We start from the raw sequence: 18,527 nt of genomic DNA, 5'->3' as shown, positions 1-18,527 counted from the left end.
GTGTACAAGTGGAGTAGTGCAAGGCAGCCATTGTGGGTCCAAAGTCCAGGATGTTATGTAGCTGAGGGTGGAGGGGGGAGAGGGGGGAGAGAGTTCAGCATCCTAACAGCCTGGTGTATGAAGCTGTTGGTGAGTCTGGTGGTGCGGGAGCGCAGGCTTCTGTACCTCTTCCCAGAGGGGGGAATATAATATAATAATATAATATAATAATATAATAATAGTCAATATATAATATATATATATAATAATAATAATATAATATAATATAATAATAATATAATATAATAATATAATATTAGTCAATATATAATATATATAATAATAACAGTCAATATATAATATATAATATAATAATAGTCAAAAGAATAAACAAAGATATTTAATGGCGTATCATAAATCCCTCCACTTATGATCAGCTTATCACAGGGGTCCACGCCGTGCCGGCTTAACATTCACAGAATTCATTTCGCCCAACAGAGGCATCACGCCTCGCCATGCCAACGCAATCCACCCTGCCGCCTTGTGACAGACTGGTGGAGGGATTCTGCATGTTTGTTATCCAAACGACTGATAACCCGTCCAGCCAGCGAACCAGCAGCAGCCACCCCCTCCCCCGCCCCCCAATCCACTCCCAACGCCTGCCCGTCCCCCCTCCCCCGCCCCCCAATCCACTCCCAACGCCTGCCCGTCCCCCCTCCCCCGCCCCCAATCCACTTCCAACGCCTGCCCGTCCCCCACAGGCCTCCACTGGCCGATCTGCGTTCCCTTTCTCCCAGCCCGTAGCTGCGGTCATTCGGCGCTCAGGCTTTGGAGAAACTTGGGAGTCACTGAAATGCCGAGTCTGGAGACGGAGCTTGTGTCAACTTTGCGCTGTACTTTGTTGACTTTCACAGAGTGTGCTTATGGGGGGAGTTTCAAAGGCAAGTGATTCAAATGCTGTTTCTTTCTTCACATCTCCCAGATGCTCAGGTTTTTTTTTTTTTTTTTTTTTTTCTGGATGGATATCAAAGAGTGTTTTTTTTCCAGGACTTAAAAGGATAGAGAGAAAGCAACAAGAAAAGAAAATTTAAAAATCCATAATAAAGTACGTTGTTATAAACTTGCCAGTCTGTTGTACTGTATGGAAAGAAGTCTCATTATAAAGGCAAAGGTTGGTGCTGGTGAATGTAAAAAGAAGCGAAAATTAGCAAATATTTTACTTAAAGTGGGATTCAAAACCTGGATATTTACAATAAGTCTAAATATATATTTGCTGCAAACATTTGTATGTGCCTCCACCTCATTTCCAAAAGGAAAGCATGAGAAAGTAATAACAAAAACATAGCTTCATTATGTCTATATGAAATCTCTCAAAGTAATCATAGAATTTCACATATCATAATCTATATTTAATCATGCCATCGCTGAGGTTCCACATGTAATCATAGTTTTCTGCCCTCCGTTACACAAGTGAAAGAGCGTGGAAGTAAGTGAAATGAATAAACGAGACGATGTCCAAAAAAAAATTTAATTTCTCATGGAAGCTGATACTTTATTTCCCAGTGGGGGCAAAATCAAACCTGGAAAGGGAAAAGCTCCACCAGATTGACTTTGATTTTTCTGGCTCAGGATAGTGCCGGCATGTGGAGATGGCTGCTCCATGCCCGCATTGCCCGGGCACGTGTGTCCAAGCGCTGCCATGCTTTTGCCCAAGCCCTCCAAGAGCGCAAGATGAAAGCTGTCCAGTGGGGTGCCAATCAGATTGTGTCAATGCAAATCCTACTGCTAAGCAGGACGTTCCGGGGTGATCGACCGACAAGAGCGGCAAAAGTGTCCACTGTCCATGTCTGTGGTGAGTAAGCAGGCCAGCCCACCTCCACATGGTGGATTCCTCCATTAGGACTCCAGGTGGGGAAATCATTAAATATTGGGGGTAAGTCTGTTAAAAACGCTAAAAAATTGCCCTAAGGGGATTTAAATTATGAGGCACAACAGTGTACACAAAAAAAGCCAATTACACGGTACCCTGGTCATATTAATTAATGCTGTACATGCACAATTCAGGGGTTCCGAGAAGGGGATTTGGGGGCAGAGATGAGAATCACCTTAAAGAGGCACTTACATCCATTGTTATGCTTTGAAGGAGTCAATGGACCTGACAACACGGCAATCATTTGCTTGGTTAACTTTATCTTTGATGCTTTTGACATACTGATGAAGTATAGCTCATCGGACCAAGTCAGATGTTGTATCAAATTAAAAGTTTTAGACAAAGTCTCCCTCAACCCGCAGGCAGGCTGCCCCTCCCATCATGACACACTGCCAGATATTCATGTAGCTGAACATGGCTCACCCTACAACTGGCTTCCTTTCATTTTCTTTTTTAAAGTATATTTCTGGGGTTTTAGCCTTCATTTAGACAGGACAGTAAAGATTGACAGGAAGCGAGATGGAGAGAGAGAGAGAGAGAGAGCAAGAGAGAGAGAGAGAGAGAGAGAGAGAGAGGGAGAGAGGTAAGAGAGAGAGAGAGAGAGGGAGATTCAGATTGTTCATAAACAATAACGTTGATCAAGATCAATTGTCTTGTTTATCCATCTGTAGATTTGACTATTTTTGAGTGTGTCCTTTTAGGTTTGATTGGTGACGCCTGAGAATCAAAGAGGGCTTCAATGCTGACCTCTGGACTGTTTTAATGACTAATGAGCCCTCACTAAGCAGAACCACAGGGAAGAGTGCACACCCATACACAGAAGCCATATGCAGGAGCTGAGGACACTAGATTAATGGCTTTCCATTTATACCCACCAAAACAAAATGTGATGATCCTCTACAAAAATGTCAGAGCGAGGCAAATATTTGACAACCAAGAAGTGGCCCATCATCCCATGCAAAGTAAACTTGTGACTGATGAGGCAAACCATGGAGAGACGACCTCGAGGATTGGAGGTCACTGGACCTGTTAGTGGTCTGCCATGGCTCTGACAGACTGATGAAAGAGACGCAATCAGAGAGAGCATCCCACCCCCCCCCACCACCACCACCTCCCCGTACCCCCCCCTACAGGCTGTCCTCTCAGTGGGGGAGGCATTAGACCAGACACCAGAAACGTCTGCTTAACCGGGTGCAATAACCAATAGCATGGCGTCATTGCCTCCGCGAGGGCGTGGGTATGTAATTACTGTAATACCATGTATCACTCTTCTCTCCTGACTCCCCAAATATTTATGGGCTTTTACAAGCTTTCATTACCATTTTCACACTATCAGGAACCAATAATTTGCAAAATAGCGACACAGAATTTGATTTCATATTAACCGTTCATCCATCATTGGGATCAATACACAAACAACGTTTAAGCTGCCACCAAAAAATGCTCGACCATTACCATGACAATGAAGCATTAATAAATTAACCAATTTGGCATAGACAGCTCACTGTTGCTGTTAGTTGAAAGTAATAGGAACACACAGAAATGAATCACATAAAATGTAAGTCCACTGGACAGTAAAAGCACATATCGTTAACCATGCAAACCTCTATCTGCAGAGGGTCAAGAGCAAACTATACAGAACATGGAGCTTCCAACACTGTGGAGATTTGATTCTCGGAGATCACTGTTACTGAATAAAAGTGCCATATTACGCTTGGGTTTTTTCTCCAAATGGGAAACATTCACACTTTTGAAAGTACACATGGCGTCCTACATGGATGTGCCGTAAAGACGCCTTTAGTAGACTGCTTCTCTGGCAATGTCCTTGATTAATAAAAAAAACTACCACTGAGACTAAAAAAGAAAAAACAAAACTACCAAAGTCATGCTATAGAAAGCTCTTGGCTCATTGTGTAAATGCAAGCCACCAAATCCTCATTTTGTGTGCCGTTGTGTGAGTGTGAGTAAACAAAAACGAAGTAAGGATTTCTCATCCTGGCGCTCATCTGTTGTGAGCAGTGCTGATTCTGAGGCATTCTAATTTTAGGCTATCAAATTAGAAGCAAACTAACTTTCAGGATGGAAGAACATCCTTGTATATAGTTTCGCAACAATTACGGCGTTGTGCAAAGTACCTTGATGCTACTTCCTGCATTACATAAAGGACAATGCATTACTGGTGTATTTTACACACCAGTGAGGCCATCATTTGAGACAGACCACGGATTGCACAGATGGATTTTTCAATTATGTGTGTGTGTGTGTGCATCTGAATGGACTAATTAGATATAAAATTGTGCCAAAATGCATTTAGGATTCAACGACAATGACAATGGAAAGTAAATCAAGTCATAGAGCCTAAACAGCCAGGCCTCCACAGCATTCAACACTTGTTCTTTCAGTCTATTTTCTATTAAAGGCCTTCAGATTTGGGCCATTCTTCTCTTTTTTAGCACAAATGGCTTTCAAAAGCCTTATAAAGCCCAAGCTATTTGATAGTTAATGATGATTGATGTTTCTGAACTGGCTTCTGAACTTTGCTGATTAAAACTCCTAATTATGAGCAGTATTGTATTTCAAGACTGCATTCAGTGAGGTAAAGCTGAAGACGGAGCCAGTCAGTGAATTTAAGTTTCATTTGAGTTACAAGAATCTTTAAAAAATCTTTGGAAATCCATTATCTTTGGCAGGAGTGAAGTGAGAATAATTTGAAAATAATATGTTCATTTAAGGCATTAGATAAATAATATTTGTATAATAAAACTCTTGAATGCATATATTTATTTTCATTTCATCTTGACAATTGTCAATTTAATTAATTTCTACAACCATTCAGTCTTCAGATTGAGATATGCGATATATTGAATTCCATGGCTCTCACATATCCATTTCCAAACTTCATAAGAGAACTGCTATAATACCGGAGGGCATCATAGACCAAACACATAGATGGTCAAAGGGGAGATTTTTCAGTTAGGACTTTATGTATTAGTGAACCCCAACATCCATTCATTCTATAATGTTCACATTATGATGCTCTTGGGTGTTGCATGCCTGGCCATACATATCTACATATCTATGTGACATACCTTGCATTGCCATTCAGTTTTTGCAATAATCAAACCTGATTCTATATCAGAAAAACAAGGGTCACACATCTCTACATGAGGTCTTGGGTGTCATTTTCCTATAATAATGTATAGTTCGCTTTCCCCTTTAGGAGTCCATTACTGAGAGTTGTGGTTCATTAGACCCCACATAAAAAGACTATTAAGGTGTTGATTTGCACCTGCTTTTGTTTTCCGCCCCTTGTCATTTCACCACCCTTTCTTCAAATCACTTTTTCATTTCCAAACAAATCTGATCACACAGCTCCAGGGTATGCTGTACACATAATAACACATCATATGTCTCCGATCTCTTCTGAAAATGTCAAACCGCACTGCTACATATTCTACAGTCTGACTTCATCAAAGCACTGCGCTCAACAGGTACCTTATTACTTTTGTGTCCTATAGGCAAGATGGTTTCCCTTCAGTGGGTGATAAAGATATGCTGTCTATATGTTTTTTTTTAGTTTTTTTTTTACACAAACTGCAAAATGACAACAAGATGACCCACAACGAACAAAACACATTGTTGAGAGAAAAGCACTGCAATTCACATTAGAAAATTATAAAAAAGAGCCATAAACAAGAAAATCAATCCTACATGTAGAATCCACAAATGCATTTCCCTCAGAGAATGGCTCATGGGCAGCTCCCTCGGTGAGGGAACTGCTGTTTTTGCATTTCCAGGTCAGAGGTCATGACTCCCGGCTGGAAGAGGTGGGCTGCTCAAACTAGAAGATGATGGCGGAGGGGAAGTTGTGGACACTAGAGGGTGAAGAGATCGAGTGCCCCTGGGCCATGCACACAGGTCCACAGGGGAGCCAGCAGCAGAGTTTGTCTGTAGGAGCTAAACCTCACGTTGGGTGAAGCTCAAGGAAGTGACTCAGGCATGGCCAATGGAGGGAACAGCTCAAGGGCAGAGCAGCAATGCAGCGGAGGGGGATTAAGTGTCCTGCCTCACAGAGAAGTGATGGACACATCTGAGGGTGATTAAGTGTCCTGCCTCACAGAGAAGTGATGGACACATCTGAGGGTGATTAAGTGTCCTGCCTCACAGAGAAGTGATGGACACATCTGAGGGTGATTAAGTGTCCTGCCTCACAGAGAAGTGATGGACACATCTGAGGGGGATTAAGTGTCCTGCCTCACAGAGAAGTGATGGACACATCTGAGGGTGATTAAGTGTCCTGCCTCACAGAGAAGTGATGGACACATCTGAGGGTGATTAAGTGTCCTGCCTCACAGAGAAGTGATGGACACATCTGAGGGGGATTAAGTGTCCTGCCTCACAGAGAAGTGATGGACACATCTGAGGGAAGGCTGGAAGAAGAAGCTGGGGAGATGAATGTCAGGGATGTCCATTGTGCTGCCAGTATTAACACAGACCGGTCAGAGAGAACAGTGGATGGATGGACAGATGGCTAACAGGCTAGCAGATGGCTAGCAAAACTGATGCAATCAGATGGGAGACTTTTCCATAACTATTTTGAAGTCATGCTATAAAAAAAAGTTTCTTTCCCTTCAACAAACCACAAAGCGAGTTTTTGCAACTTTTCATGGTGATATACAGGTGGGTTTCAAACAATTTGAATATCCTGAAAAATTTCATTTTTTTTCTCCCTAATTTATTTCAAAAAGTGAATCGGTAACACTTTACCAATGACACTGTCATGACACATGAACCCTAACCCTAATCCTAACCCTAAACCTAACCCTAACTTGTTATGACAAACTTAACACTTAACAGAAGCGTTATGTCATAAACGTTTATGACTTGTTTATGAGACATTCATGACAGTGTCATGTCACTCTTATGTCGATACTGTCAAGTAAAGTGTAACCAGTGAATCTTTCATATATTCTAGATTCATTAGACATGAAGTGAAATATTTCAAGACATTGATTGTTTTAATCTTGATGATTACGGCTTACAGCTTATCAAAACCAAAAATCAGTATCTCAAAATATTAGAATAGTTCATAATACAGAAAAGAAATTAACTAACCTGACTAATCAGACTAATCTGAAATAGTTAATGTATACGTTCAATACTTGGTCGGGCTGTTTTTGCACAAATTACTGCATCAATGTGGCTTGATATGGAGGCAATTAGCCTGTGACACTGAGGTGTTATGGAAGCCCATGCAGGTTGCTTTGATAGCGGCCTTAAGTCGTCTGTATTGTTGGGTCTAGTGTCTCTCATTTTACTCTTGACAATAAACCATAGATTCTCTATGGGGTTCAGGTCAGACAAGTTGTCTGCCAATCAAGCACAGCAATATCATGGTAAGCAAACCAGTTACTAGCAGTTTTGGCATCGAAGGCAGGTACAGAGTCCTGCTGGTGTGTGTGGCTCTTGCAGACTCCAGCCTCAGTCCACTCCTTGTGAAGTTCCCCCAATGTCTTGAATCGGCTTTGCTCGACAATTCTCAAGGCTGTGGTAATACTTGTTGCTTGCACACCTTTTCCTACTACACTTTTCCTTCCAGTCAACTTTCCATGAATCTGCTTTGATATTGCACTCTGTGAACACCCTGCCCTTTCAGCAATGCCCTTCTGTGACTTACCCTCCTTGTGGAGAGTGCTAAAGAGTGTCTTTTGAATTGGTCTTTCCCATGATTGTGGTTGTGTTTACTGAACCAGACTAAGAGATTAAAGGCTCAGGAAACCAACATTTCTATATCGTAACATCTTTCAGGGTTAAACCAACCAAAAGTCAGATGTAAAATTTCATGACTTTTCCCTGACAAAAAACTTGAATTTCCATTACCTACTATAGAATGAATCGTACAATATACCGACCAAAGATTTCAGAGTAGCTGAATAATCTTTGACTTTTTTTTAGAATGAGAGATGAATAAATGGACTTTGAATAAACAAAGTTGGGCTAACCACCATCACTTAAGCAGCAGTAAAGCTAATTACCAGGTATACACCAATTCTGCCTGGAAATATATTTGCATTAATGCATTTTGGCAAGTATATTACACAATTCCCAGACTTTATCAAATTTCCATGATATTCCAGAAATTCCATGACCCGTGGGAACCCTGATTTTTATTCTAATATTTTGAAAAACTGATTTTTGATTTTCATGAGCTGAAAGCCATACTCATTGACACAAAAACAGAAAATGGGTTGAAATATTTCACTCTATATGTAATGAATCTAGAATATATGAAAGATTCACTTTTTAATTAAATTAGGGGGGATTAAGTTTTTCACCTTTGAGACCCACCTGTATTTGGTTAGAGATGGCTGGAGACTACTTGAAAATTGAAAGATACATTATGCATATTAATGCTAAAACTGAGTACATTTAATTGCTTTAAACAACAGTGAATATAAACAACTAAATGTTAACTTTTTTCAAACCTCTATGTTTTTTTATGGCCAAAGATGAAGACAGGAAAAGAGACCCAAAGTAGATATATACACTCTGCAATGTCATACCTCAGCATATTCAGTTCCTATTTGTGCTAATTTAATTCACCACTGTAGGAGGACAGAGCCAGTCCAGCCTCTTGATATTAAGTGATGAATAATGACATTGTTAATGCTTGGTTGGGACTCCCCCACCACTACCATTAGCAATCAGTCACTGTCAAAGGGGTCAAATATTTGCATGCAAGCACCAGTGATCTATAATAAAAGTCTTCTTTATTATAGAGCCGTGGTAAGCACCTTCAGCAGGGAACCTTGTTTAACAGTTCATGCTGCACTGAAATGTTCAACCTTCAAGAAGGCATTTGTACAGGGGATCGGATCAGCCAAGGAACAGGACAAAGTATGGAATTCCTGGCATTTCCCTAATATCACTGTGTCTGCAGAGGCCTTTTGACATGTAATTCAGTGGACATCATTCTAATTATGAAATATCGCCGCAGTCTTTACCTGCTATTAAAGGACCTGCCTACATTTCTGGATGAATACAAATATTCTAACCTGTGCACATTTGTAACATGGCAGATGTTTTAATGAATGTGAACAAGTTGGATATCTGTGCAGGAGGCACAATATCCACATTCAGACATCTGCATAGCATGACACATATTCCAATCTCATCAACTGTTCACTTCTGGCCCAGGGCCAGACGACCATAGAGATGAATATGACTCAACAAGCATGTTACATATGTGCAAACACCTCTAAATGTAAAGGCAATTCTCCAGGAATTGAGAAACAGATTGCACAGTACAGCATTATGTTATTGCTACACTGAGAGCCATTTAGTGACATGAGAGGGGAGTTAGGAGCGGGTTGGTCTGTGTCCACCTGCCTCAGGCTGATGGTCTGGCTGGTGATCTGGCTCATTTACTCATATTTGGGTCTTGTTATATAAAGCTGTTTAGGCTATGATATTTATTACGAGTTGTTTTGAAGTGGTGTTTGGGACAGTAGTTGCTTCCTCCGGAGTATTAGCTTGTCCTCTGTCTGGGTTTTCATTTAATTATAGACTAATTAGACATGTCTGCAAGGGTTTTACCATTGCCTCTTGAAATGCACTTATGAAATAGTAGACTTGACACTGTGTGGAGGAATGGGAGAGGTTTAAATCATTCATACTTTGACTGTGTCAGTTTCCCATGCTGCACATGTATAGTTTTGATCTATTTGGTCTCCTAAGAGGGACTCGGGGTCCATTTAGAACAGTCCTGCTCAATAATGCTGGATTGAACTGAGTGCAAACAGCCATGCACACCTCAAACAGCCATGCACACCTCAAACAGCCATGCGCACCTCAAACAGCCATGCGCACCTCAAACAGCCATGTGCACCTCAAACAGCCATGCACACCTCAGTGTGCAAACAGCCATGCGCACCTCAAACAGCCATGTGCACCTCAAACAGCCATGCGCACCTCAGTGTGCAAACAGCCATGCGCACCTCAAACAGCCATGCGCACCTCAGTGTGCAAACAGCCATGCGCACCTCAAACAGCCATGCACACCTCAAACAGCCATGCGCACCTCAGTGTGCAAACAGCCATGCGCACCTCAGTGTGCAAACAGCCATGCGCACCTCAAACAGCCATGCACACCTCAGTGTGCTCGAGAATAGATCACAGCCACCTCTGATTAAACTCACAAAATCTGCTAGTTGGGCTGTGCAATTAATCAAATTAGCTGATTAATCAGAAATTATTACCGGTACATCTATATTTATTTATTTAGCAGAAATGATTACTTCCGACGATTATGAAAAATGTTTTGCAACAATGCTCTCATTTTATTTTGAGTTATAAATCCTGATCTCAATATTGACCAAAATGTTTGCCATAATGGAGCAACGCTACGTTAGTGACCTCTGCCTCATTGTCATCAAGGTTGATTCGGTTCCAGTGAGATTCCACACACCTCCTCATTTCATCTAACAAGGCCACACTCTGAAGTAAAGCTACACAGGCAGAGGTCTAGTTTGATTTTGAGTTTGAGTTTACAGAATAACTGTGCGGGCTTCCTCCATCAACCTAGTTTATACAAATCTATTAATTTAACAGAAATAAAAGAGATGAAAGAATTATTTAGTGAGAGAGAGGATATATATGTGCCCATATGTTTTCAAAGGCATTTGCACTCCAAAAGAGTAAAGAGAACTATGCATATAAACCTTTAATTAGATACCTAATGTAATGTCTTAAAATATTTAGCCTTCGTGAAAAATGCAAATGGAAGATTTTTTTTTGTTCTTTCAAACATGAGACGGGGGAGGTAGAATCATCTAAACAAACACCTAAGATGAAGTCCTTCCTCCCCCCACTAATTGTGCTGTGAGGCCTGTTCGAAACTGCCTGTGAAAAATTAATTGCCTTTAAATGAAAAAGCATGCATGACAGGATAAATGTTTCATGGTCAGAATATGTGAGGGCGGAAGGGTGGGGTGAGTAGGGGGGACTGGGAAGACATCCAGGGGAACATGAGGACACTCTGTATTACTCCTGGACAAATATTCAGAAAACTCTCTCGAAAGTCACCCTCGCCACTAGTCCAACACCACCACCACCCTTACACACACACACACACTCCCCAGCCTCCACACTCCACACACACACACACACACACACACACACACACACACTCCCCAGCCTCCACACTCCACAGACACACAAACACACACTCCCCAGCCTCCACACACACACACACACACACACACACACACACACACACACACACACCAGCCTCCACACTACCCAGCCTCCACACACACACACACACACACACTCCCCAGCCTCCACACTCCACAGACACACACCAAGCACCCCAGGATTGCCTAGCTAGCTGCGGCCTGTCATGGCGGTGATATGAGTGGGCTTTGGCGGAGACATGCGAGACGCTGGTGGCGCTCATCTCCCACACAGCCTCCCATGGACACACACACGCTGAAGATGAAAAGGTTGATGCTCTGCTCTTCCTCCAGCTCAGAATATCCAATGACCTGATTTTTTCCCTCCTCCTCCTCCTCCTCCTCCCTTTTTTCATCTCTGTCTCGCCCTCTCTGTGTCCATCTCTCTTTCTCTCTCTGTATCTCTCTCTCTCTCTCTCTCTCTCTTTCTCTTTCTCTCTCTCTCTTTCTCTCTCATATGGTTGCCGGCACAGAGGCACAGTGATCCGCGCAGCCGACTGGACAAGCAGGGATAAGCACGCCAGGGGCTCCGCTTTGCTTTGCTCCATCAGCAGAGCTCTGACCTGGGGCGTCTGGAGACGAGAAGTGAGGGAGAAGGGGGGAGGCAGAGATCACAGGGCACCAATCACAGAAGAGTTAAGACACATGACAATGTTTAACGGGAGAAGCTGAGAAGTTGACAATCTGTCATGTAACTAGAGAGTTGTCGGAGGCCATCAGACGGAGAGTGCAAAACAGCTCTTCATCACATGGTCACAACATTCACACACTCACACACTCACACACACACACACTGAGAGAGAGAGAGAGAAAGAGGGAGACAGGCTCAACAACAACAACAAACTCCTAAACACATATTCATGTTCCAGCAGCAGTGTTAGAGCATATTCACTTGAATCCACTATGCAAAGAGTTCCTACTTGCTTACCTGACAGAATTAGCTATTTATTTATCCCGTGTACATGGACATGGTGACTTCGGAAGGTTTACAAACAAGCTCCTGCCCTGCTATGGGCAATTTCGCTTTAACAGGAGGGAAAAAAAAGTGTAAAAGCCAAGCCTCCATTGCCCACAGGTCAGGTATTTTTCCGCATGTTTACGACAAATGATGAAAGAACTATATCTGAGGGAGGAATATCGAGTACCCATCAAAGGCTAAAAAACATCTACAACAAAGCTACCCTACAGCAAACCACCTCCACAAACAAAGTTTTAAAGAAGATAACTAGGAGGAGAGATCACACAGTATCTGTAAACGAGCTCTCCGTCTGACTACAGGAAATGGAAATGCATCGGTCCGGCTTCAGCCATCATGTGCTGACCAAAGCTTAAACCTTGTAGGTGGAAAACAGCTTGTCAATGAAAGTTTCATGTTGTATTTAACTAACTTTTGTCTTTTTGTCTTTATTTCAGATAGCCGTTTGTTGAGAGGGCTGCCAGTTTAAAAGCTACAGACGGCTTTCAGATTTAATTAAAGCTGGCCTACAGTTCGCATGACCCCTTCTGAATGCTACAGTGCACATTGCTTCTGTTTGATCTACTTCAGAACGCATTGACTGGGAGACATATCTGACTCTAGTTGACATTTATCAGAGAAAGGAGGCGCGTAGCGTTCAGCGTCCACCTGCAGGCTAAATTTTAAAACACAAAAGAGCCACATAATATTGTAATACTGCTCCTTGGGTGTGTGTCTACTAATGTGCTTTAACAAGAGTAATGCTTTCAGAATGAAATGTGAAACTCCCTTCCTCCACTGCCCAGAAAATGTATACGTCCTCGGGACGACGGCAGACAATTCAACTAATTATGAATTTTAATAGGATTACAAAAATATGGTAATTCCATTTGGGGTCTTGTTTTAAATGAATGGTTGTTGTCATTACAGCTACAGTTCTTTCAAAACAAAGTCTATTTAACAAAGGCCAGTGAGGTGGTATACAGTACATCCACCTGAAGTGCTAATTGACTAATTGCTAATCCCTACGCTAATCTACATAAAATCTCCCATTAACCTCACATTCCTTCACTGAACCAAAGATATAAAGCAAATATATAAAACCAAAGATACAAAACCAAATATATAAAACCAAAGATATAATATCAAAGATATAAAACCAGTTTGTCCCTGACCTTTGACCTCAAAACGGACCTTTCAGTTTCTGACCACATAACAGATCACTATGGTGGTGCATATGGTGGTCTCATCTTGTAACTCCTTCCATGTTGTAAAGGAATGTTTTGGACTGTGTGTGTGTGTGTGTGTGTGTGTGTGTGTGTGTGTGTGTGTGTGTGTGTGTGTGTATGTGTGCATGCTCTTTCATATCTCCTTTTTTCCTTCTGTCTATCTATGTTGTAAATACTGTATGTGATAACTAGTGAGAGGACATGTCAAGAGAAGTGAAATGATGCTGCTGCGCTTCTGTGAAGCAGTAAAAGCCTATTACAACCACAGTTCTAAAACCATAGTCCAATACAGGGTACCTTGCATTATGTGTTTTATATAAGGTCGAGTTCTGTTTCTCTGAAATGAAAGCATAACTGCAACATAGATTATGTTTAGTATTTTGGATTCCAGTAGACTAGGGCTGAGTGCTGTTTATGTTGTGCCTGTTTTCAGGGTCAAAGACTTTCATTTTTGTGTAGCGGATGGCTTTATAGAGGCTATTTTCGGATAATTGTGGCATGCATTTTTATTCATGATATAATTCATAAATGTTTTTTTTTATAATGTACTAAGAGTGGCTGTTTTTGGAAGCATTTAAAGACCTAGATTTTTAATACCTGGAAACTGAGAGAATCCACTGTGAGTTTGTTAATTTGTTTTATGGTAATGTGGCCTGCCTTCTCTTGGTACCTGATTATGCAGATAGAAAGAAACATGACTCATTATAACTATATTTGAATTTTATCCACAGAATAATGTTTTGATCATAATGTTTACATACATTAAAATGTCCAATTGCCAGAGTTTAAGCATTAATAATGTGTTTGCTTTTTCATTGGCAAATTATGGTGGATGATGCTGTATCCTTGGCTTCAAAATACATCACATTATATTTGAAGCTGATGATTTGCAGTCGTTTGTAAAAAAAAAGCCCTCATTTGCAGTGTAAGTGAAGAAAATCCTTACACTTTTATTGATGCAGGGAGTTTGTGCTTTGCAATCAAATCAAATTTCAGTAGCCAGACCTCTCTGGACAGAGCAATTATTGGTGTAACCTTTCTGTAATGTCTACTATGACTGTCTTTGCCATTACTTGGATGTTTTTTTTTTTTCACATTTTACACACACACACACACACACACACAAATATGTTGAAATGTGGTGATACAAAGAGACACAAGGCTCAAAGTTCGCCTGCTATCATTTGAAAGTTTTCTCTTCCTCCTCCTGGGCAGCCTTATATCATCTCATGTAGAGTGCTATGATTAAATCATGATAATATATTCCTTGTGGCCTGAGAAGGCAGTTGCCTCTCTTTAGACTGAGGCATTAACACTGTGAATAATCCCCCCCGTCTAAAGTTAATCTAAACATAGAGGTTGCATAAGGTAGAGTAGCACTTGAGGAACACAAGCACAGGGTGGAATACTTATTATTATTCCACAAAGAGAATAAGCACATTTTTCAAACAAATCAGCAATGAAAATCATGCAAATGTATGCAAGGTTTGCATTTGGACGTTGAGAAGTAAGATTAATAGACAAAAGCATTGAGTTTTTCACACAGGAAGAGAGACATTAAAGAACAATTGACAGTGATTCATGGTCATTGGGCTCTCATTGTGCCTCTATCCATAACAAAGAAAGTGACTGTCTTTTGACACAACACCAAACTTTATAAGCACTTATGCAACCTTTTCATGGGCAAAACTTTACCTGAAAACGTCCTCCTCTTGTTCTGCTGTTAACATCTGTTTGTGTGACCTCCCCATTAGGGTCAAAATGAACTTAACTAAGAACAAACTGTTGCTGAGCAACCACAACCCATTACGCACACAATGTTCCACTGAGAGCTAAGAGAAACAGAAGAGAGAGAGCCAGGGAGAGGGAGAGGGAGAGACAGACAGGCAGATTGAAAAGAGAGAGAGAGAGAGAGAGCATAAGAAGGAAAAAGAGACAGAAATAGGCAAGAAGTGAGAGTCTGTCTTTCTTACTTGGTGCTGAATTGGAACATTCAGTCGACACTTTTTGTTCACGCTACAGCTGACACGGAAGGATACGTCCAGGCACCACTGGTTTGCGGTTGACCAAGGCGAACGACAGCTCTGTCTGAAGGAAGACAGCCGAGGCCTTGATGACGTGCTGTCCAAAGCGGAGAGTAGTCATGGTGTTGTAGTCAAAGAAGTTAATGTCACTGCTGAAAGAGATGAAAGGCAAAAAGGGAAAAAAAACATTTATTCAAAACAGAACAAAGGAGAGACAGAATAGGAGTGGTGGCCAATAAGCAAAAGAATATTCTAAAACTGATAGTTCCGGTCCTTGATTATGGTTGGCTGAATCGTGTTTGATGCCATTGTAAAATCCAGCACAAACATACACCTTGACCCTATTCCATTCTATATTACTGCGCTACCATAACTTGATACAAAAGTTAAAGTAGCTGCGTCTCGACGTTGCTTGGCAACCATTCAGATAGAGGAGATATATTTCTTGGTGGAATGATTATCAATGAATAAATCGTTACATTTCTCGTTGCTTTGCCTTTACTTTATGAAACTTTGCCAGGTATTTATAGCAACAGTTTTAGAAAAGCAATAAGCCACTCTAGTCCGTAGGTTACGCTGATTCACAACAGCAAAGGGGGGTTTTAGGCACTCCACTAGCGCGTTAACAACGCCTTTTAGCTGTTGTAGAATCAGTGTAACCTATGGCCTCTCGGGGCTTATTGCTTAAATAACAACCACACGAGTACAAGCATCAACAGAATGTACACTCAAAACAAAAACAAATAAAACTCATCAACAGGACATACAGTAATGACACAGATAGATGAAGACATGTTTTGCTGTAACATACCATGACTGCTTTTGTGCAAGAGTTATACCCCATTAAAGGCCCCATCTACTGAATGAATTTTCTGACAGTCTTTGCTCCTAGTGCAAAGAACAGCGGCAGACAGGTTGTGCAATGCATAATTTATCAAACCCTTTAGCTCTCTCAGTCAGACCATAAAGTATCCCTCTTAGTCCGTTCAGCAATGATACTGCATACTGTATAAAGCCAGCCACTGCCATGTTCATTTTTTCGAACTTTGAGCTTTCCTTGAGCTGATGTGCTGCTGAAACTCTAGGCTGACTAGGTATTGATACGCTGAATTAAAAAAGAACCTGTCTACGCTAGCCAGGGTAAATTTGAGGGCACATAATCATTTCTCCATTTAGCCCTTCTGTTCACACGAAAGTAGCCTTTCTGACACCAAAAACTGTGCTTATTGAAAACAGTCTGAGATGCATAGATTTGGAAATGCTGGGTTTGCGCTTTGTGTGGAGAGGGAAAGCAAAGAGTTTGCAAGAGGCCTTAGCTAATGCTAGCATTAGCATTATCAGATGAAAAATTTATTTTTTTATTCGGAGTGTCTTTTTACAACCCTGGTACGAATAGCCTTGGCCACACAGCTGAGCTATTCACACCCTCTGACATAACAACAAAAAGACGTTGCTCACATGCACAAAAAACATGGCGGACATTCGTTTTTTCGTCAGCAGAAAGTGAAGAATTCTGAAAGGTTTCAGCACTAATATCTGTTCAGTTTAAGTTTTAGATTGAAAAGTTGTGTTTATTTTCATAATCTTGGTTCAGTGAACACATACAACCGTCAGTTTGTTAGTTAACAGAAATTTCGTGAATATGACAATCACCTGCAAACACCATTTCCTTGTGGAAGAAGATGCAGTGGTCACAGACAAGGGTTAGCACGTGGGAGACCGGGGTTCGATTCCAGTGTGATGTGCGAGTGAGTGTGCATGTGTACCAACGTCTCTGGAGAGAAGGCGGGCAATTTGAACAAGAAATCAGTTCTCAAATGGATTTTTTGATTGCAACAATTACCAGACGGGGTACTAATAGAACACATTGCTGTGTGCACCGGGGTACGAATAGCATACATTGATATTTGTACCAGACGGGGTACCAATAGGACACATTGCTGTGTGCACCGGGGTACAAATAGAATTCACTTCTTATTGCACCAGGGTACGAATAGCATACACTACTAATTGTACCAGGGGTGGAAATAGCCTTAGCCTTTTTTATTTCACCGGAGGGTGAACAGCTCCAGACAAAGAAGAACAACTAAAAACTATGATGTTATAGAAACTAGCAACATATTCAGCTCAAATAAGTCAATTGCCACATTGCCTTGTATAAATGTTTAAATACCCATACCCGAGAACATTTCTAAATGGATCTCCTTATCATCTACAGCAGGGATGTCAAAGTCAAATACATAGAGGGCCAAAAAACCAAATTTGCTACAAGCCGAGGGCCGGACTGGTTCAATGTTTATTAAAACATATTAAAATGACTGCACGTAACCTATTGAACCAAGACGTGTACTGTATTTTATTTAATGATTAAATGAATAATGACTGTGACTGAAGTGCGGGCAAAGTTTGCACAAATGTACGATTTTTCCCATCCTCACCGACCTTGTCATAAAACTTGTTTAAATGATCATATGATGCCTCCTTGCTGCTTTGTCGTCTACATCAGCCTTTCTCAAAGTTCTTTGACCTGAGGCCCAGTCAAGGCATACTTTGGGGTCATAGGGCCCACCTACCTACATTGTTGCATGATGCTTGCACGGGAAATACTTCTCAAAAAACAGCAGTTATATGGGTGCCTGAATGTAAGGATTCAGGAGACACAATACCAGCTTGTGTGAATGGTAAATGGCGGATCAGATCATGCGTAAATCACTGATCTGGAGATCTTTAACTATCTTTAACTAAGACTAATTAATAGCTTTTGGCTGACTTTAATACTTAATGCCAAACAGTGTTTTATATAGTCTGTGCTCTGTTTTTTATGGAAGTTGCATAAATCCACGTCGTTCTATTAAATGTCGTTTCATAATTAGCCTTCCAATAGGTTGAAGCTTAGCTTTGCTACCTACGTGCACACGCATGCATTGAATAAACACTCATACCACGACTTAATTCTATGCCTCTATGTTTGATGACACCAAATTAACAAGTATTTCCTACTAATTGCAGAAATGTTTGTTTTCTTTTTATGTCCGCGGTTCCTTGACCAATTGCGCAGCAAATTATCAGACGATGGCCCGGGAATAATTTCACTCTGCAGACCATTGCGGACCGCGGCCCATAGTTTGACAAATGGTGACCTGCATGCTGCCATATTAAGGCCTTTTTACGGTGTGT

General features: G+C 41.2%; 1 protein-coding gene across 2 annotated transcripts in view; it reads right to left on the bottom strand.

The window, feature by feature from the left end:
• Nucleotides 1-18,527, bottom strand: part of LOC143103713 (bis(5'-adenosyl)-triphosphatase-like) — a 152,848-nt gene that overhangs the window by 67,468 nt on the left and 66,853 nt on the right. For both annotated transcript variants that reach the window (XM_076267504.1, XM_076267503.1), the window contains one exon: nucleotides 15,366-15,502. In XM_076267504.1, the coding sequence (XP_076123619.1) occupies nucleotides 15,366-15,471 (106 nt within the window). In that variant the 5' untranslated portion in view covers nucleotides 15,472-15,502. The remainder of the gene's footprint in view (nucleotides 1-15,365; nucleotides 15,503-18,527) is intronic.

Source organism: Alosa pseudoharengus, unplaced genomic scaffold, assembly GCF_046254945.1.
Source record: "Alosa pseudoharengus isolate Yale_2024_CS ecotype anadromous, Long Island Sound unplaced genomic scaffold, YU_APseudo_1.1 YU_APseudo_1.1_scf_5, whole genome shotgun sequence".
Taxonomy (NCBI): Eukaryota; Metazoa; Chordata; class Actinopteri; order Clupeiformes; family Clupeidae; genus Alosa; species Alosa pseudoharengus.
Note: the sequence above shows the minus strand (reverse complement) of the source record. Positions and strands in the feature narration are given on the sequence as shown.